The sequence below is a fragment of the Hipposideros armiger genome, unplaced genomic scaffold (assembly GCF_001890085.2).
Source record: "Hipposideros armiger isolate ML-2016 unplaced genomic scaffold, ASM189008v1 scaffold_15, whole genome shotgun sequence".
NCBI classification, from domain to species: domain Eukaryota; kingdom Metazoa; phylum Chordata; class Mammalia; order Chiroptera; family Hipposideridae; genus Hipposideros; species Hipposideros armiger.
In genome coordinates, this window is record NW_017731365.1 from 6,461,084 (window position 1) to 6,481,517 (window position 20,434).

General features: G+C 45.8%; 1 protein-coding gene across 3 annotated transcripts in view; it reads left to right on the top strand.

The window, feature by feature from the left end:
- VCL (vinculin) overlaps nucleotides 1–19,675 on the top strand; it is a 121,844-nt gene extending 102,169 nt beyond the window's left edge. For 2 of the 3 annotated variants that reach the window (XM_019626013.1, XM_019626019.1), the window contains exons 13-21: nucleotides 725–853; nucleotides 4,565–4,714; nucleotides 6,846–6,954; nucleotides 8,043–8,345; nucleotides 9,522–9,646; nucleotides 10,927–11,112; nucleotides 16,007–16,210; nucleotides 16,664–16,768; nucleotides 18,900–19,675. In XM_019626013.1, coding sequence (XP_019481558.1) covers nucleotides 725–853; nucleotides 4,565–4,714; nucleotides 6,846–6,954; nucleotides 8,043–8,345; nucleotides 9,522–9,646; nucleotides 10,927–11,112; nucleotides 16,007–16,210; nucleotides 16,664–16,768; nucleotides 18,900–19,046 — 1,458 coding nt within the window. In that variant the 3' untranslated portion in view covers nucleotides 19,047–19,675. Of the gene's footprint in view, nucleotides 1–724; nucleotides 854–4,564; nucleotides 4,715–6,845; nucleotides 6,955–8,042; nucleotides 8,346–9,521; nucleotides 9,647–10,926; nucleotides 11,113–13,771; nucleotides 13,976–16,006; nucleotides 16,211–16,663; nucleotides 16,769–18,899 lie in introns of all 3 variants that reach the window. The other variant, XM_019626026.1, reaches the window with a different exon arrangement.
- Nucleotides 19,676–20,434: the final 759 nt, after the last annotated feature.

The window sequence follows — 20,434 nt, forward strand, 5'->3', positions numbered from 1 at the left end:
ACGTCCTCCACAACTAGACTGAAGAACAAAACAACAGCAACTTGTCTATTCCCCTTCCCCCAATTCCCCAGCACTGTTCCCATCCCTCCAATACCCCAATAAAAATCTTTAAAAAAGAAAAAGTTTTTGAGGACTTCTAAGAATTCTTTTCTTTAGACCCATGGTAAGAAACGGATATATACATTGGTTACCACATTTTTCTAGAATCTCAATGGAAAAAAATATGTATTAAAAAAAGAATTCCCATTCTTGATTTCTTTCTTCTTCGTATAAGAAAATGCTTAGAAGTTTGGCACTGCCTCTAGCAAACAATCCTTACAGTTATCGTGGTTAGTATCAGGCCCTTCCGGCACTGGGAACGGTGAGGAACTCTGTCTCCCTCAGGGCCTCCTTTGGGCTCAACCCCATGATTCTCAGTCTCAGTATCATTTCTTGGAGGTCATCAAGAAAGGAAGTAAGATTTCTCGATTGGGTGGAACAGTCTCTAAGGAAATGTGGGTCATGTTTTACCTCTTTTACGGGACACCAATCACTTGGAAGGCAGGATTCCTATCTTACACCTGTTCCATGCCAACTCAGTGCTTTGTACATAGTTGATACTCCACAGATATTTATTGACTGAAAGACTGACCTAATGGATGAATGTGTCAGTGAAATGAGGACTGTGGCAGATGTGCTTTTTAGATAGTTTTGGAAATTTTCATTTGTGAACAATGTTTTTAAGGATCTGAAAGCCCAGATGCAGGAGGCCATGACTCAGGAGGTGTCAGATGTTTTCAGTGACACCACAACGCCCATCAAGCTGTTGGCAGTGGCGGCCACCGCCCCTCCTGATGCACCTAATAGGGAAGAGGTAGGTGTCTGAGGCCTTCCATTTCTTCGGTTGGTCAAACACGCACACATGCGCGCACGCGCGCACAAACACACACACACACACACACACACACACACACACACACACTTATTTATTGATTATTTGTTTGTAAAGGTAAAATGTGATTACTGTGTACATCAAGGGCAGTGGTTGGGATACTGTGGATGAAAGATGAAAGCATAGAAGAGGGAAGGCCCTGCCACCTCTTCTTTTAGTCACCAAGTTTATCAGTTAAGACTGTCTTTAGCTGCAAGATCTGACCATCAAAGATGAAAACAGATGGGTTTTATTTTCCTCACACAGAAGGAAACCTGGAGGTAGGTAGCCTTGGCGTTGGTTCAGCAGCTTGACACCAGTAAAGCTGGCATCTCTCTGATTTTTCTTGGTCTTTTCCTCATGGTGTGAGATGGCTGCTGCAGCCCTAGGCATCGTGTTCAAGGCAGTAAGAAATGAGGGATGGGGGTACTCTAGTCACTGCTGTCCCTTTATTAGGGCACTTTATTCTCAACACAGGAGTCAGCGCGATCCTTTTAAATCATTTGTGTCATTCTTCTACTCAAACCCTTCTGATGACTCTTCCCTGACCCAGAGTGAAGCCAGAGTCCTCAGAAAGGACAGCAGACCAGTTCTCCAGGAAAAAGAACCCCCAAACAAAAAGCCCTAATGTGTAACGTTTGTTGATTTCCGTGATGTAAATACTCCCGTCATGTCTGTTTGAATATGAAGTCACTGAAAGCAGAGCTGGGAAAAGAGGGGCACACTTGGCTCTGGCAAGCTGGTGTGAGTGGTACAAGTGGCTTCAGCACCACCGCATCTGCCCCCATCCACTCTGATCTCACGTGGAACCACTCTCCCCATGTTCTTCTGCCTGCTTTTACCTCCTTGCATTGTATTCCCCGTATTCCTTGTTTCTGTTTGCATGTTCTAACCTTGGGGCCTTTGTACTTGTTCTCTCTGGTCTTCCCGTAGATGACAGTATGTATTATTCACTCATTTTTTTTTTTGACTTTCTACTGAAATGTCACTTTCGGGTTATCACCTATGGTAGCAACCCCACTTCCACTCCCAGGGATTTCCTAATCTCCATGTCCTACTTTTCTCCTTAGCATTGATCAACATTTGACATGTTTACCTCATTTTTTGTTTGTCACATTAGCGTGAAATTCCATGTTTTGTCTCCCTCACATTAGCATGACATTTCCATTTTGTTTTGTATTCAGTTTATTCCCAGTTCTTAGAACAATGCCTGGCACATCGCTGGTATTGAATAAATGAGTGAAAGTAAAGACTTTCCCAGAAATCTTCCAGGAGACTTTTGCTTATGTCTCATTGGCTAGAACTTTGTCACATGGCTACCCCAGATGTAAAGGAATGTAGGAAAGCAAGTATTTGGTTTTCCAGCCTCTCTATTACTGGCAGCAAAGATAACCAGTTGGATCTGGCACCCAAGACCATGTATTGGGTTGTCAGGAAAGTCATGACACATTTTTGCATTGAAAAACACAGAAAAATACGTCATGACTTTCCCGACAACCCAATAGAACCGGTGGGTGTAGGTTTGTGTTATTCTTATTTGTTAGGGACCCCCAGTTACTATCCTCAGTTACTGGGCAGTTCAGCTCATGGTCGGTCCCCTTAGGCTGGGATGACTTGCTATTTTTTTATTCCAGACGTCTGTGAGTTTCAGACTAGTAAATCCATTTGTCTGCTGGTCCTCTCCAGCTAGATGTTTCAAAGGTGCCTCAGCACATGTTATCCTTCAACTGCTCTCCCTCTTTTTGAAATTTGCGAGTCGCCATTGACTGTTCCCTTCATCTTCCCATACCAGTAAATTAAGGCAACTAAATTTGACTTCATTCCATTTCCCATTCATGTTGCCACAGCTCTGTTCTACCTAGTTCCCTGCTTCCTGTGTGACTGCTCATCTGTGGTTGGTCTTCTCTGAATGTCACTAGGCTACCAATAAAATAAAAATACAGATCTGATCCTGATACTTTCTTGCTTAAACCCTTCATTGGGCCTTCCCTTTCACATAGGAGAAAGCCAGAGCTCTGTGATCTGGCTTCTAACCCTCTCTCTATACCTGTTTCCTACAAATCTGTCTCTCCCCATTCATGGCCCAGTAATGCCTAATTGCTTATAGTTTTCTGCGTATTCTGTCCTTCCTTCCATGTTTTTGTTCTTTCTGTCTCTCTACCTAATGATCTTCTCTTTCTTTTTCATTTAATTCCTTTGTTCCATTATCCTTTACTTCCTGGTTAGGTAAAATGCCTTTCCTTTTGCTCCCATGATATCAGTCTATAGCACACTCTATTATAAATGTCTGTTTCTGGGTCATTTTTTTTTTTTTTAACCTCACTAGGATGTGTACTCCTTGAGATGCAGAAATTTTGTCTTATTCATTTTTGTATCTTCATCACTCACTTCAGGGTCTGGCACATAGTAGGTGCTCAATAAATTTTGATTGAGTAACAAGAACAGTAAGCTAAGCAATCAGTTTAATCAGAGGGAACAGCAGATATGGGCTGGGGTTGAGATGATAAACCAAGGTAGGCAAAAGCCCAGTAGGTCCTGAGTGTGGGAGACCAGCCAAGGAAAGAAATGAGAACTGAAGCCAGGCGAAGGGGACTAGGAGATCAGAGATTTAGACAGAGATGCCGAGCATAAGTGGCAAGAACTCAGGTAGCTGAATCCAAACAAGAGGCCAGAATGGGTAAACTCAGAACCTTGGCCATGACATGGGAGCCTGCTGTTGAACCAAGGGACTTTTATGGATTGTCTGCCAGGACCAGACCTGGTCTCCAGGTATGGGTAGGTAGACCCTCAGGGAGAGGCAAAGAAGAGATGGATTCTGCCAGGCAATTTCTGACATGCTCTGTATGTAGTATAAACCTGACCCAGCACCTTGCTTTTCCAAGCATCAATCCCCATAGTGTTATCCAAACAAATTACAAAAGAGCTTTTGTCATTTTTATCTAGTTAAATCCTCCCCTTTATGGTATATAACCATGTATAATAGCTACGTCAAAAGAAAAGTTAACATTTAAAAAATGTGAGAGCTGAATGAACTACTCAGTAGATGGTTTAGCATTTGAGATAATAAAAGTCAGCCATCCTTACCATTGTGTCAGGCCTGAGTGTGGGCATCCGTTATCATTTCTGTCCCATCGAGGCCAGGGGCAGTTTTTACAACATTCATGGTAATGGGTTGCATGAGGGATGCTGCCCCGAGGATGCTGGAGCTATGTGGATATTCTTGGCTTTTAACGTACTCAGCCACGTATACTGGAGCCTGGAGTGGGTTTGTCTGTCTTCTTTAAACTAGGGAACAAGCCTTTTGAGAATGGGGCTTATTTAAGTCTCCACATTCTTTGAACTCCTTATTATAGACAACACAGCGCCGTATGCCCTGTGTGCCATTGGTAAGTGCTGGTTGAACTGAAATCAAAGGGTGTATGTGCGTGTGCGTGCACCCACCATCACACACATGATGCTATGGCCAACCCCCTGAGGAGATACAGCAGGGCCAAGACTAGGCATAGGTTGTCTTATTAACCAGGATTCGATATATCATCTCTGAAGTCTTTGTTTGAGCAGTTGCTGCCTCTGTTGAAAGAGAGACTTTTTCAGAGGCTGCCTGAAACATTTTATGGAAGTAAATTTTCTTACTGTCTTTGTTTTTTCCTCAAGGTGTTTGATGAGAGGGCAGCTAACTTTGAGAACCATTCAGGAAGGCTTGGTGCCACCGCGGAGAAAGCGGCTGCTGTTGGAACTGCTAATAAACCAACGGTGGAAGGCATCCAGGCATCAGTGAAGACAGCCCGAGAACTCACACCCCAGGTGGAGTTTTGCTCACTTTTCATCATTTCAATACTCACCACCTAGTATTCAGTCAGGAAGGTTAATTACAGAACAGTTTCTATACAGTTTCGAATATGTACTGTAAAATGTCATGAAAAAAAACCCCATACATACCCATAGTGTCAAAATTGTTTCTGTATTGTTTGAATTTTTTACAATGATAATAGTTAAGTTTTGAAGGTAGAAAAAACTAGTAAAGCCAACCCTCTCCAGCACACTCCTCCCTGCCCCACTCCCCCACCCCCCCACTTTTAAGGAAGTACAGTAATACCTTGGCTTGCGAGCATAATTCATTCCAGAAACAAACTACTCATATTGTAAGACATCGCTCATTTACTACATTAAAGTGTATTTAGAAATGTTTGCTCGTCTTGCGGAACACTCGCAAACCAAGTTACTCACAATCCAAGGTTTTACTGTATTTAGATAATCTTGACAGCTTACTTTGTTTTGGTTTTAGAGCTATGCCTTTTCCCACATACCTTTGAGGGAATTTTAAAGAAATTTATTTGTGTCCATAACTTGTTTTCTTTGTTTTTACTTAATTCTATAACCAAGATATAGCTAGTATGCTGTGAACACTATACCGACAGAGTGGGAACAAAAGAGAAAAATTGGACAAGATTTAAAGTTCTAATAGGTGTTCTTAAAAATATCAGTTCAATATCATTGAGTGTGAAGTTTGTATATTTTTTTGTTCTAATTAAATTATAGAAAATTCATTATTTTTTCATTCATTTACTCAGCAGATATTTACTGAGTGCCTATGATACAGTAGGAGCTGTGCTGGGCTTTTACAAATCTATGACACTGGCTCTGGTGGGAGCTTGCAGGGAGAGACAGGGAAATAAGCATGTCTTTTAATTGTTCAACTTTTGCCCATGTTGCATGTTAATAAGTTCCACACTCTTGAAAAGTGACACTTGTGCAACTTAAAAAAAAAGACTTTCATAAAATATGAACTTTTAACTTTCTTTGAAAACTTCCTTTAAACATGGAATATAAAACATAGAATTTCTGTATACAACTAAGATTTCTAAAAAAGAGAAACAGGAAACTAGACGTAAGTTAGACAGAGAAAGACAAATACCATATGATTTCATTTACATGTGGAATCTAAAGAGCAAAATAAACGAACAAACAAAACAGAAACAGACTTATAGATAGATGATGGTTGCCATATATAGATGATGGTTGCCAGACTGGTGGGGGGTTGTGGGGCTGGGAGAGAAAGATGAAGGGATTAAGAAGTACAAATTGGTAGTCACAAAATAGCCATGGGGATGTGAAATACAGTATGGGGAATATAACCAATAATATGGTAATAACTGTGTATGGTGTCAGGTGGGTACTCAATCGGTGGATCACTTCGTAAATTATATAAATGTCTAATCACTATGCTATATATCTGAAACTAATATAAAATAATATTGAATGTCAACTATAATTGAAAAAAAAAGTCACCAACTGTGGACTTTGGAGACAGATTTGGACTTGAGTTTCCTCATCTGTAAAATGGAGATAATTTCTTCCTATGGATTGTTATGAGGATTAAGACGATGAACGTATAGCCTGTAACTTACCAAATACTCAATAAATATTAGTTCCTTCCCCAGGTGGGAGCTCTTGAGCACAAGTTGCTTAAATTTTCTGAGTCTTGCTTTTTGCAGCTGTAAAATGGATAAATTACTTCTTCTGTCTCTGTCACAGTGTTGTCATGAGGATTCAATAAGATAATAGTTGTGAAAGCACTTTTAGTAATTGTTAGTATCTTGAAAACATGGTGCTTTTTAAGATGGAAAATTTGACACCAAGGGCTTTCATGTGTCCGTTTTGTGTATACTCTGATGTGTCACGTAAACACCCATTTACTTGGTCACTCTTTTACCTTCTTAATATCAGGCTGTGACCGGAAAACCTTTTGCTGGGGCTCATCCTGGGGAGCTGTTTATGAGACCAAGCCTAATAATGTATTCAGTCTGAAAAGAGACTTGCCGGTTTTTGGCTTTATGGTGCCATCTGTAGGTAGAGAGGAGAAAGCTTCCCTAAAGGTTTTTGTATTTGAGTGGGAGGGTGCTCAGGTGTTTAAAGGTTGTTGTGTAATTGCCAGGTCGTCTCTGCTGCTCGCATCCTACTTAGGAATCCCGGAAACCAGGCCGCTTATGAACATTTTGAGACCATGAAGAACCAGTGGATCGATAATGTTGAAAAAATGACAGGTAGGGTTGTGTGCAGAGTACTTGTCTAATCTGCGAGGAGTGCGTTTTGAGAAACCCGAGCAGGACCGGCTCTGTTACTCAGCTGTAATTGGATAAAGGGACGGTCATGTGCTTGACAGTGTACTTGGCCCTGATTAAGGCTGCTGAGCAGCAGCGGCTTCTCATTCAAGCCTTGCAACTTTGTCCAAGAGAGACTCTCTGAGTCTCTTTTATTTTAATGCCGCCCTCCCGGTGTGATGTTTATTGTTACAGCTCCTATCTTCTCTTTGAATAGTGTCTTTGCTCAGCCTGAGCCAGAGTTTGGTTTCAGAGGCTGGGAGGCGGTGTTTGTGGATACAGTAAGTGTCCCTGTCATTTTCAGTGGGTTCACATTTCAAGGAACCACAATAGCTACCATTTAATACAACTTGTCTCAGAGTTTCCTCCAACTTATCAACTACGTAGTTTTTTTAAAAAAAGGAGAAAACCCGTGTCTGTGCGGCTGAAGTGGCCCCTGGAATCATCTTCATTCTCTGTGAAGGGAGGGAGAGAAGAAGGAAGAAACGAGGAATGTAGGCTCCTCAGCTCTCCTGCAGAACCTGCTGCGACAAGGGTCCATCGCAGTCAGACATGAAAGTGGAGCTCCTGAGGGGCCTGAAGAGAGGTACCAGAAACAAGAAGCAGGCTGTTAGGGTTACTGGAATCCTCCGCGTGGCTTGTCTTGGGTACTGCAAGCTGCCAACAGGCGACAGGTGGCTGGGGAGTGAGATGGGAAGGAGAAAATGTTATTAACAGATAATGCGGTGAAGGTTTCAGACGCAATCCTTGTTTCCTCCCGATGCCGTTGCATTTCTGGTTGTCTGGTGGCTAGAAGGTGGCATGTACCACGGTTGGTGTAAATGCTGTGAGTGTCTGTGGCCGCCTGGGCTGCATCTTCACGTTTTTTAACTGCGGTATTCACCTGGAAGCTTTTGATCGCCAAAGAAGAACTTTGAGCTGAAAGAGAATTCTGGGTATTGTACTTTTAACTGAGAACCTTGGACAACAGGGTTTTGGAGTCTCTGTTCTTTTAAAGTGGGAACTAAATTCCATTTCTGTTCTCCTGACAGGGCTGGTGGACGAAGCCATCGACACCAAATCTCTGTTGGATGCTTCTGAAGAAGCAATTAAAAAAGACCTGGACAAGTGTAAAGTAGCCATGGCCAATATTCAGCCTCAGATGCTCGTTGCTGGGGCAACCAGCATCGCTCGCCGGGCCAACCGGATCCTACTGGTGGCTAAGAGGGAGGTAGAGAACTCTGAAGACCCCAAGTTCCGTGAGGCTGTGAAAGCCGCTTCTGACGAACTTAGCAAAACCATCTCCCCGATGGTGATGGACGCAAAGGCTGTGGCTGGAAACATTTCTGACCCTGGTAAGCAGTGTGTGGTGTGGCTCATCTCCGCTGAGAAGTTAGGAAGCTAATGGGGTGGTGAGAGAATGTGCATCCCATAAGCACTGCATGCAAAGCCTGGGAGCAAAAACGACACTTAGCTTGTGAATGCTAGATTAATCCTCTGTCCAAAATAACATGGGACAGACTATGCTCTGCCATACTGGCATATTTGTTGTAAGTTAAGTTTCTCTGGACCTACGTCTCCGTACTTTCTAATGTTGTCTGACTAATGTAGCTTCTGGCCCTGTTTAGTCATTCATTTGGAAATTTCTCAAAGAATGCATGATAACCAATCTACCACCTGTTTAGCTTACGTAACTGGCATCACTTCTCTCTGCTTTTCTTAAAATGCTTTTTCTTGGTAAAACAGTATTTGTTTCTGTCAGATCTGGAGGGCTTACATTGACCGATGGGTCTCCTGGCTTTACACCCAGAAATCTGGGTTTTCCTTAGCTGAGTTTTTCTTGTGAGCATCCAGCGTTTTTAGCCTGGTCGGTGAGTGGAAACCCGTCAGTGGGAGAGAGTGGGAGGGAGGAGCCGCCCGTCCATCCCGAGCCCAGGCAGAGTCTTTCCAGCATCTTCATCCCGCCATCACTGAGGACATGCTCAGGGTCCTAACTGGAGTTTCTAATAGTTTTGAGTAGACTCCTGAATTCCAAGTAACTGGACGCAGTAGGAGTGGCAGCTCAACATACGGGTTAATAGGCTGAATGCCAAGTAGAGCAAAGGAGTAGCAAGAAAGGTGAGAAGTACTCCAGGGAATGGATTCCCAATCTGACACTGACATCTCCCCTGCTTCGAGCTGGGCAGGCTTATCTCCTGACTGCTTTATCATAAAAGAAGTGATGAGCACCAGCTGAGCCCGAAGCATTTGTGGCCAGGAATGTCCCACTAGTCTCGCTAGTTGTACAGGCAAGAAGGCATGCCGCCTGGTGCAGGGCCCAGCTGTTTTGGGATGTGTCAGATGCTTTGCAGGCCCCAGGGTACCTGTCTTTACCTGTCTTGCTCTCACCAACCTCCTTCAGTCCCTGCCCGCGATGCTTACTGGCAGCTTCACATCCAGCTTTTGTTAACGGAAACCTGTTCTTCAGCTGGACAGACAGTGCTCCAGGGCACTGACCTGGCCAGCTGACAGTGAGGCCGTCTTGTGTTTAGGCCTGCAAAAGAGCTTCCTGGACTCGGGATATCGGATCCTGGGAGCCGTGGCCAAGGTCAGAGAAGCCTTCCAACCTCAGGAGCCTGACTTCCCGCCGCCTCCGCCAGACCTTGAACAGCTCCGCGTAAGTAAATTCGGAGAGATGGGGAGACTCGAGCCCCAGGGTGCAGAGCTGTAGCAAGAGAAAAGTGTAGGCTGTGTCCTGGAGCCTCAGTCGCCAGGTGCCTTTGTTTAGTTTTTCCTGAAAGCTTAGTCAGAGCCACAACTTGGTTTTCATCCCTAACTCTGGTGGAGTCCTACCCCAATGCTTCTGCATGGGGTGTGCTGGGTAGGTGGGGGCCTGGGGTGTGGCCTGCTATGATGAGGAGTGTCTTCAGCAAAGGAGCTGGCTTTGGTGCGTGTGGCTGTGATGGGTGAGGAGTCAGTGAGGAGTCGGGACATGACCTGCACAGCTGGTGGTGAGGTTTTCTGTGTTCCCAGGGGATAACGGCAACACAGAGGTGGTTCGAATCTTATGGAGGTTCATCTTTCCTTTACTTGACTTTTTTTTAAGTAACAAAATTAATACAATCTTTTTTTTTAAATATTTTAATTTTTTTCCCCCAACTATAATTTAAAATCTTTTGATGCCCGCTCCAAAGTACTGTGAACTTATTATTCTTTGATAGGTGAATGGTTTAGGAGGAGGCTAGCTGTGCAATATCGTGCAGATACAAGTCCTAGAATCAGAAATAGTGATTATTTTTAGACATTTACTCTAACAGTATTGGAAATAGCTTGACCTCGGGAATAGCTTCTCCAGGCAATACTTTGATTTACTCTCCTTGATTTACTTTCCCATGTTTAATGTCAGTAAAAGATGCCAGTTTCTAAGTTGGTTGAGGAGGGAATTGGGGCATTGGGCTCATAGCTAAGGAGCAGTGCTTCCCTGGCCTCCAGTGCTTCATTTGATGCTTTCCAGCCGGGCTGTGGGTGGGTAAGGTTAGGGCTAGAGAGAGGGCTATCCTGGGATGGCTTCTTATGTGATCACTAGAGTCATGATACTTAGAATCCAGATCTTAGAGGTCCTTTGGCATAGCTCCCCCTCATTGTCAGAGAGGTTATGTGCCTGTGCAGCTGCCTCTTAACAGAGTCAGGCCCAGAACTTAGATCTTCTTTAAGAATCCTTGATCTGGTGGCGCTGTGCATGGGGTATGGCCAGAACCGTAGCTTTTTGTGGAGAAAAAAAGGAAGAAAATATGTTTCTGTTGAGATTGAAGCAGATGGTCCCTGTGCTCAGTATGGGTGGTCTTATATGGAGTGAATGTGGATGGCTTTTCTGAGGGTGCTATCTAGAGGAAAGGAAAGGTTTCTAGGGGGCAGTTGTTCTAGGGCTTTACTTACAACCTGGTCATCCTCTCTTAGCTGACAGATGAGCTTGCTCCTCCCAAACCACCTCTGCCTGAGGGTGAGGTCCCTCCGCCCAGGCCCCCACCACCGGAGGAGAAGGATGAAGAGTTCCCTGAGCAGAAAGCTGGGGAGGTGATTAACCAGCCAATGATGATGGCTGCCAGGCAGCTCCATGATGAAGCTCGCAAATGGTCCAGCAAGGTAAGTAACGAAGCTTTTTTGTTGTTGAGAAAGGACGAAGAACCATGCATAACAGACACCCCGGAAGAAGAGTCTGTTTGGAAAGTCACCCCCTTTCTCTGGGTTGGTTTCTTTTGTTGCCAATGGCATGATACTCTTCTTAGGTGTGGTTTAATTAGATGGTCCTGGTGCTTGATGGTTTCTCCTTCTAGCACCTGTGGTGTGAGAACAGGGTTCTGTCCATTAGAGTGTCAGGTGTCAGACACTGGACGTTTGGGGTCTTTTGAAATTGCTTTTCTTTCTTGGGATTTCTGAATGTTTTTCGATGCTCTTTTGCTAATTATCAGCTCCCCAAACATGCACCTGTCTTCTGTGGGCTCTGCTATGGCTAGATGAAATGTGTACATTTTCCTTCTATTTTTTCACATAAGCAGGTAGATTGTGTTTTAGAAGCCATGTACTTTTTCCTTTTCTCAGAATCATCTTACTCCTCAACTCAAGACAGTGCCAGGCTAACTCTAGCTCAACAAATCTGAAAGTATAAATATTAATGTGGGTGATGAAAAGTGAGCGGTAGCTTTTCTAAATAAGAGCTAAAAGCTATTGCTAACCTTGCAGTGAAATGTAGTTCTAACTCAGCTCTCCACTGTTTCTGATATGACCCTAGATCTTTATTCCCACCATCTGTTTGCCTTTCTTCTGTTCACACCCTCAGATCTTAAGCTTTTGTATTGAATGTAGTTCCCCAGGGTCTTCCTGCACATGTGGCCAATCTTGGGTTTTTTTTCAGGCTGGGAAATTGACATTGGTTTTATAACTGTATTTTTCTGAACTGTTAGCTCTGAGCCCAGGTTCTGAGAACGAGTGACGATCTTGCTGGTGTTGGACCTGACCTGTGGAATTATTTATAATCGTCTTTCTCCAGCTGGGGTGTGCACACCCCTCGGGCCAGAGTGCCATGCACGGGGAGGGGTGACAGCGAAGGCTGGTTTTCCTCCAAGATTTTAAAGGGCATTTAAATTTCATTGCATTAAACAGCATAACATAAAGTATACTTGAATTGTAAAGATAAAGATAAAACTTAGGGGGCAGGCAGGATTGGCCCAGGTACTGCCCTTTGCCACCTGTGGCCAGAAGTCCTTAGGCCGGACTGTCACTGGAGGCTTGTAGCACCAAGCGTTGGTGACCTTGAGCTCTGTGAAGTCAGGGGCTGCTTCACAGACCCGTGTGTGTTTGGGGTGGTGGTGGTCTGTGTGAGTGTGTCAGTCTGTCTTTCTGAACCCCACCGTCAGTGAGCTGGCCTCTCTGCTACGGCATGGGGGTGAGTCTGATGGAGACAGAGTTTAGGGCAAAGGATTGAGATGGTACCTGAACCCCATGTTTGTCCCGAATCCTCCAACTAGTTGTCACCTTTTGGAGTCAGGTTTCCTGGGCAGGAGAAGACTTTTAGGAGTGACAACAACCTTAAGGAAAATTCCCCACAAACTCCCACTTCCTCTTGGTTAGAGATGTTTGATAGACTCAATCCGTGTTCACCGTTCTTCATATAAAAGTGGTTCTGCTTCACTGAGGCAATTCCTTTTGTTCCCCGCCGCCCCCCCCCCCCCCCCAGGCTATTTTCAGCACCTGATTCCCCCAGCCTTTCAGAATCCCCATCCCTGGTATTAATAAATTCATCCTCTCCCCCCTCATGGGTCCTGTTCTATCATGGGCACCAATTTGGGGCTCCTCTGAGCTCAGCCTGGCTGAGTTGCTAAGTCCATGTATTATCTTATCTGTGGAATATGTAAATTGAGTGTGGGTTGAGCGAGAACCCTGTTTTGCAACAGGAGAGATTTAGGCTGTACCCAGAGAACAGCTTTCTGAGTCAGTCCTAACAGCGGATGCACGATGAGACCATGGAAGCATCGTCTCCGAAGCCCTTGAGGGGACAGAGAGCTGGTCTGGAGTGTGGCTTTTCCCTGAGATGGGGAGCTGGAAAAGGCGTCTCCTTGAGGCTCCTTCCAGCTGGGTGGCGGTGGGGCACTTGATCAGTTCCTCTTCACTCACCGTTGTGTCTGTTTTCTTGCCTCTTTCCTGGTGTGGTATCCATTGCCTCTGATGGATTGTTTTTAATTCTGGGACTTCTAACTCCTGAAGGAAGTAATCATGTGTGTGGCAGCTGCAGAGCTGACCCACATTCCTTCCTGTGTGCGGAGAGGCGGGACAGTGTCCGAATGAGCCAGCAGGGTGTTCTCCTCGATCTGTTCACAGCAGGTGTGTGCTTGCGTTTGCTTTTTCTCTCTGGATTCCTTTGAAAGGTAATGAGCTACTACTGTTGGTAGTCTGGCTCCTCTAAAATAGTCTGACTTGAGAATTACTCCTGGCAAGTTTAATTTTGGTAGTAAGTGGATGAAAAAGGAATGCCACCTGCTTTCTTAGTATAACTATTTCTCTGGAAACCCTTTGCCACTGGGGTGAGTCTCTTTCCTTCGCTCACTGTGGACGGGAGGTCTTGGGCCACTGCTGGAGACTGAGTTCCCTGCTTTGTGGAGCTTGATTCCTGGTCCTGGAGAGCACGCCATCTTCTTTCCTTTCCTAGGCAGGCTTTGGTGACTAAACAGCGGAAGCTCAGCTCCCCACGTCCGACGGCTCTTACTAACACTTTCCCCATTTCTCATCCTTCCTGCCATCGTCAAAGCCGGGTACCGCAGCCGCTGAGGTGGGTATAGGTGTTGTAGCAGAGGCAGAGGCGGCTGATGCTGTTGGGTTCCCTGTCCCCCCGGACATGGAAGACGATTACGAACCTGAGCTGCTGTTAATGCCATCCAATCAGCCGGTCAACCAGCCCATTCTGGCCGCGGCTCAGTCCTTGCATCGGGAAGCTACCAAGTGGTCTAGTAAGGTACTGATTGGCACCCCCAGTTGGGGCTGCTCCATATGCATCCGGCCACGTGCAGCCTTGACACATTGCATCACTCATGATCTGTGCGGGTCCTGTGAGTCTGGGCAGGGCGGGCGTCTGTCTGTCTGCACCGTGTTAGGACTGGCTTCACAAGTCTGAAAGGTCTGCTCAGGCCCGATTGATGGGGTTGCATTTATGTTGGAGGGGTAGAGAGAGACGGGGTCACTTTTTGAAAGGATTCCTGTTCTTACTGACCTTGTGGCCACTATTGTAACCTGATACCCCTTGGGAAGCCATCGATGCGTTGCTCAGTGACTTGCAGGTCAGGAACCATCATAGACCGTTAAAAGGTCACCTGGCCTGACCATTGAGCTTTGCGTATCTCCCCCTGCCCCCTGCTGACCTCTCACTGACTGATGGCTCTGCAGAGCTGATGAGGGTGAGAAGGAGTTTTCTATGGCAGGGTCTCTGGGAGGTGGTGGTGGTGGTGGGGAGGGGCGCTGCTTGCTGCCCTGCACTTGGCTGTGTGGCAGATGCTGGCCTTAATGGGAACCCACAGGGAAGGGGCTTCATGGACTGCTTGTCCAGGCTTCCGTGGAGGCGTGGGAGTGGGGAACAGAGAGCGCTCAAGGCTGCAGGGCAGGCAGTGGAGCTTTGGCCTTGGAGACTGAACCAAAGCTAGTGTGGGGGTGGGGGTGGGGGGTGACCACTGTTTCCCCTTTGAAGGTGGCATGTTGCAAGAAGAAAGGGCTTGAAGAGTAATGGGTGATAACTAACCCTGGCACCACACTGTCTTCTAACCAAGGTCGTGAAGTCCTAGAATGACCCCAGGCCTGCCCTGGAAGAGGTGGACCCAGGCGGCCTTGGCTGACATACCCGCTTCTCGTGACTTCTTCCCATACCTGTGTCCTCTCTGCCTGAGATCTTACACGCCTTCTAGCATCAGTGATCAGCCACTTCCTGGTGCCTGGGGACGTCTCTCACGGGGCGCCTGGCAGTGGCATGGTTTGTGTGCCTCACTGCATCGTGTAGACATTGAACAGCATGAGGGGAAAAATGAGAACGGCCTGGCCTTTTGGGTAGTTTTGAACAATGCAGTTGTTTTCTGGTAGTTTTCAGCCAAAAGATAAGCCTTTTGAGGGCATAAAGTAAATTACTTGTATACTTCTTTATTATGACCCCTGAGGCTTTTAATGAAGCAAAATGCCAAATCTCAGATAAACTGCTATTAGTTGGGAGTGGGAGTTCCATTTACAGCTCGACTCATGATTTTTATTTTCCTGACGCCTCCCCAGCATCCTCTTAGCTGGAAATTTCTTTAATTGAAGCCACTTACCTGAGGGGACTGGAGGATTGATTCTTGGCCTTTTTAAATGTGAAAAATGGAAGTAATATGTTCCTTTAGGCTGACAGGACAAACAAAGGCAGTAGAGGGAGGGCAGGAGCAGTCTAGGTCACAAAATATGTAATTTTTAAATCAAGGCTGATAACGGTTACTTGGGTTCTAAATTCCAGTTCAGCAGTGACAGTCCTTGGCTGCTGTTTATAACAAGGCTGAGGATGACGAGGATGATTTCAGCATCTGGAAGGCTCCTCTGTATTTTTCCCCTCAGGCCAGCTCTACTGCTTTCCCCTCTAGAAAGGAAAATGCCTGTTTAACCAACTTCTTGGGTCCGTCCCCATTTGATTGACATGATTAACCTGGACATGCTAAGTGCTTGTTTAGTGCTATGCCTGGGGCGCACATGTCGCCCTTTCAGACTAATATCCAGTTCTTCCTATTTCAGTCAGGTGATCTCTGTCTCTCTCACTCTCTATCTCACTAGGGCGAGTGCCCTGGTTCCCTCTTCTTTTGTCTGATTCTCCTGTGCTATCCATTTCACTCAAGAACAGTCGTTCCTCCTCTTCTCATCCTTCCCAGAGGGCTGCTAGAGCAGCCGGCTCCCTTCTCTCTTCTCTGTGCTTCCACTTCTTTCCCTGACTTGGCCAGAGCGTGGGCTGAGCTCACACTGTATATCTGTTTCTCTCTAGGGCAATGACATCATTGCAGCAGCCAAGCGCATGGCTCTGCTAATGGCTGAGATGTCTCGGCTGGTAAGAGGGGGCAGTGGTACCAAGCGGGCATTGATTCAATGTGCCAAGGACATCGCCAAGGCCTCAGATGAGGTGACTCGGTTGGCCAAGGAGGTTGCCAAGCAGTGCACAGATAAGCGGATTAGAACCAACCTCTTACAGGTACTCAGGAGTGTGTGTGTGTGTGTGTGTGTGTGTGTGTGTGTGTGTGTGTGTGTGTGTGTGGGAGAGGAGGGGAGATGGAGAGAAGTGGGTGAGCCAGGCATGAGAGAGAGAGAAGTGGGTGAGCCAGGCATGAGAGAGAGAGAAGTGGGTGAGCCAGGCATAGGAGGCTCTTCAAAATGGACAGAAATAGCAGGGAAATATACATGTGTATTTGGGGAAGATTTCAGGAAAGTTTATTTCCTAATCAAATGAAAGAATTTTAATGCTTCCATTTCTGAACAAAGAGACTATATGGATCCTTAGGAGTAAACAAGTGTGATCCCGCTACTAATTTACTGAGTGCCTTCTGCACGCCAGCCCCTGGAAGGACAGAGGCGGATAAGGTTTGCCCTTAAGGAGCTTGCGGGTAAGACAAACACAGAAACATACTAAATGAAATTTTCTTTTTAGGTGTGTGAGCGAATCCCAACTATAAGCACCCAGCTCAAAATCCTGTCCACAGTGAAGGCCACCATGCTGGGCCGGACCAACATCAGCGATGAGGAGTCTGAGCAGGTACGTGCCCTCCTGCTCCTGGTGTTCTGCCTGCAGCTTCTGTGCCACTTTATAGCAATTTAATTCAGGTTTTGGGGAGTTTTACCTGTGAATCGAGTATTCAGTAGGATGGTTAGAAGGGCATCTGTGTTGGAGAGATGCATCAGAAATTTGGAAGGGAAAGTAAAGCCCTTGTGCAACTTTTGTCATTTTATACAGATGGGAGGTTGAGACCTAGGGAGGTTAAGCGTCTGAATCGGGAGCAGTTAGGACACTACTCAGTTCTTTTGCTCCCTGGAATAGGTTTGGCTCTCTCAAGGCCTCTAGTGCCTGTTCACTCTTGCCCCACTGTGTCATTTTAGTAGGAGAGAATTTCTGCTTCTTTGCTCTCTGGGATAATTACCTCAGGGAGGATGACTGGTGTAAGCTTTTCAGGGACCTGTTCTGAGACTGAAATGATGCTCAAAGGAGGTGCTTGCTTCTCTTTGGGTTTCTTTGACAGAGTTTGAAATAAGGTTGCCTTGAGCGATGCTTCTTATATGTACCTTGGCAACTGTTTCTTGGGAGTTTGTCTTCCTTCCCTGCCTCCTGGACATGTGGCCCAGTTCTTTCAGAAAGGCCTCATTGGAGCACCTCTTCCTCTCCCTATCTCCCCTCTAGCAGGCTGAATTAGGCATTGTATAGGGGAGTTAAAAAAGAAAAAAAGACACAGCCCCTCTTGTTGGGGAACTCACAAATAGCTTGGGGGAGACCGTCTCTGATCTCTAGGCCAGAAGACAGAGATAGGGGCACTTTCGAGGGGACAGGAGGCTACTCTTCTTGGTGCCAGTAGTGCTGCTTTCACTGCCTGTTTTAATCCAACAGCTCTCATCCTAACCCTTTCTTCTCCTAAACCACGGGAACTAGATCTTCATCCCTAACTTCTATGTATTCTAGGCAGGGTTTGGGCCCTGAGCTGTTTCCTGTCATGTGATCTCTTCTGCCCCAAGAAAAGGAAGTAGAAAAAACAGGGAAGGAAGGATAAGGCTCAGTTTCAGACCTTATCATTTAGTTAATTAACCAACAAAAATGTTATCTTGGGAATATGTAGTATCTTCTATTAAATATTCCAATTAAAAAAGATCGAAACTGAATGCAAAACACACAGGACTGCAAGTCAGAAGTTGTGAGTCCTCATCCTGACTGTTGTGTGAGTTTGGTTGGCAAATCTCTGCCTCTTTGGTGACCAAGTGAAAAGGTCAATTGTTTAGGAATTCTAGCTCACAGTTATTATGCCTCTCAGAGCCCATGAACCCTCTGAAATTGCATGCACAAATTTTGTGCACGTAAACATTTCTCGGAGGAGAATCAATTGCCTTTATTAAACCCTCACAGGTCTGTGGTTCAAAAATAATTAAGAATTGAAAATAAAGATTACAGGGCTAATGGACTGATGCCATGGTGGAGTACCAGGGTGATCCCAGTCCAGTAAATTTGTGTCTTTAGAAGTTTTACTTATTTAGATTTTCATACATTTATAAGGTGGTTGGTTTGTTATTTTTTTCATTTATTAATTCAATATTTATGCAATACCTCTTATGTGCCAGGCACTGTCCTAACACTGAGGTACAACTGTGAACAAAACTGGCAAAATCTCTGCCCTCATGGAACTTAAATATTAGATAAAATCAGATAAGACAAACGACCCAGGTAAAATGTGTAGTACATTAGTTAGTGATGATGTGTTCTATGGAGAAAAATGAAGAAAGAATTGGAAGACTAGGAATGCTGTGAGTTGGGAAGGTGGTTTAAAATAAAGTGAGCAGGGAAAGCCCACCAAGGTGATAAGTGAATGAAGATCTGAAGGAGGTGAGGGTTGAGCCATGGGGACCTGGAGGAGGGTATTTCAGGGAACAGCAAGAGCCAGAGGAGGAGCTTGTTGGAAAACCAGGAAACAGTGTACACTAGAGGCCATTTGAGGGTACAGTACACAGTCAGGGAGGGGCCAGTTTGGGTTCTTTTGGGTGATCTAGGTAAAGCACCAGTGATGCGACAAGTACCGGGAATGCCAGGTGTTGGGAGGGAAACTCGTCTACACCTGGCTCAAGCCAGCTTTGGAGGCAGGGCTGCTGCGTCAGGGACTGAGTAATGGAGAGCTCCTCTTTCCTTGCAGGCCACAGAGATGCTGGTTCACAATGCCCAGAACCTCATGCAGTCTGTGAAGGAGACTGTTCGAGAAGCAGAAGCAGCTTCAATCAAAATTCGAACAGATGCTGGGTTTACACTGCGCTGGGTTAGAAAGACGCCCTGGTACCAGTAGGCACTGGACAATCTGGCTGCCACAGAAACCCCTCCAGAAACCCCTCACAGAAACAGAACGAAAATGCTAGTTCCAGGAGCCGCCCGGAATTGCTGGGGCGCTGAAAGCCACATCCTGGCCTGACCTAACAGAATGGAATGAGGCCTCTTCACAATAGAAAACATTTATACTCTTGTCATGGACACTTTGAAACGTGTCTGTATTCTCAGTTATACTTGTGCACACTCTCCCAGTAGGCAGACTGGGTTTCCAGCCTATGGACTTCACACAAGCTCAGAATCTAAGAGTGAACACTAGCCAGACGCCCTGCTCTGCCTTTGTTCCTGCTCTGCTTCCTTTCCCCTGCACCCCATTCTCCCCACCATGCTCCCACCATCCAGGGCTCAAGACGTCAGCGAAGATCACTGTGCCTCCAAAATCATTTTGGGCCTTCCATGTTGCTGCTGACCCTGTCTGCCTTTTCTGGCTATGCTACCTGGGTCCCTTCCAGCAGTGAGTTGTAGGGGAAGTTGGCCTCTGGGGGAGCCCCAGTATATGGGGCCTGGATTCACTTCACTTCCTGCCCCTCCCCAATTTAATGCTTCTAGTTTCCCACAGTGTAAAAGCAAATTTCACAATGTCCGAGGAAATCACCGAATCACAGGATTCTGTTTTTATTGTGCCCGAGCCATGCCTGGGCCAGGGAAACTTCCTGTCCCATATCCTGCCTCAGCCCAGGTAGCCAACCCCACCAAACACACTGTGTCCTGGTGCTCTCTGCCGCTGGAGGGGTGGAGTAGTGGGCCGTGCCCTGCCCTGTCACATCATCCCATCACTCCCTGGCACTTCATGCTTTGTCACTGCCTGCAGAGGTCTGTGCTGAGGCCTTATCACTCATTCTTAGCTCTTATTCTTTCTGAGCTGAAATGCTGCATTTAATTTTTAACCAAATCATGTCTCCCATCCTGGCTTTTGTATTCTTCCCCCACACCCTTCCTAAACAAGATTTTTAAAGATAGTATATGTTTGTTCATCTGTGATTTTGAAAGATCCTTTTTATCCTTGTGAAATTCAGTCCTAAGTATTGGTGCTTGACCCCCAGGAATGTTTAATGGAAAGGCAGTCCTATCTGAAGGACATTTCCTATCGAAGGGAGCGTGGTACTTGCAGACTGGAATCCTGGCCCTGTTGGAGATGAATCAATGGGAAATAGTCTTCAGTAATTCCTACCTCCCTCAACCAACTGCAACCAAACCCCCTGCATCCTCTACCCATCCCTAAGTACTATTGTTCACGAGAGTAAGGGGTATACTATTTAATTATCACCGTAAGTTTCCTGTTAGCAAATTGAGAAAAATAGTTTTCCCTTTTTGCACTTCCCACTGCTGTCTAAGCATTCCCCAGCACAT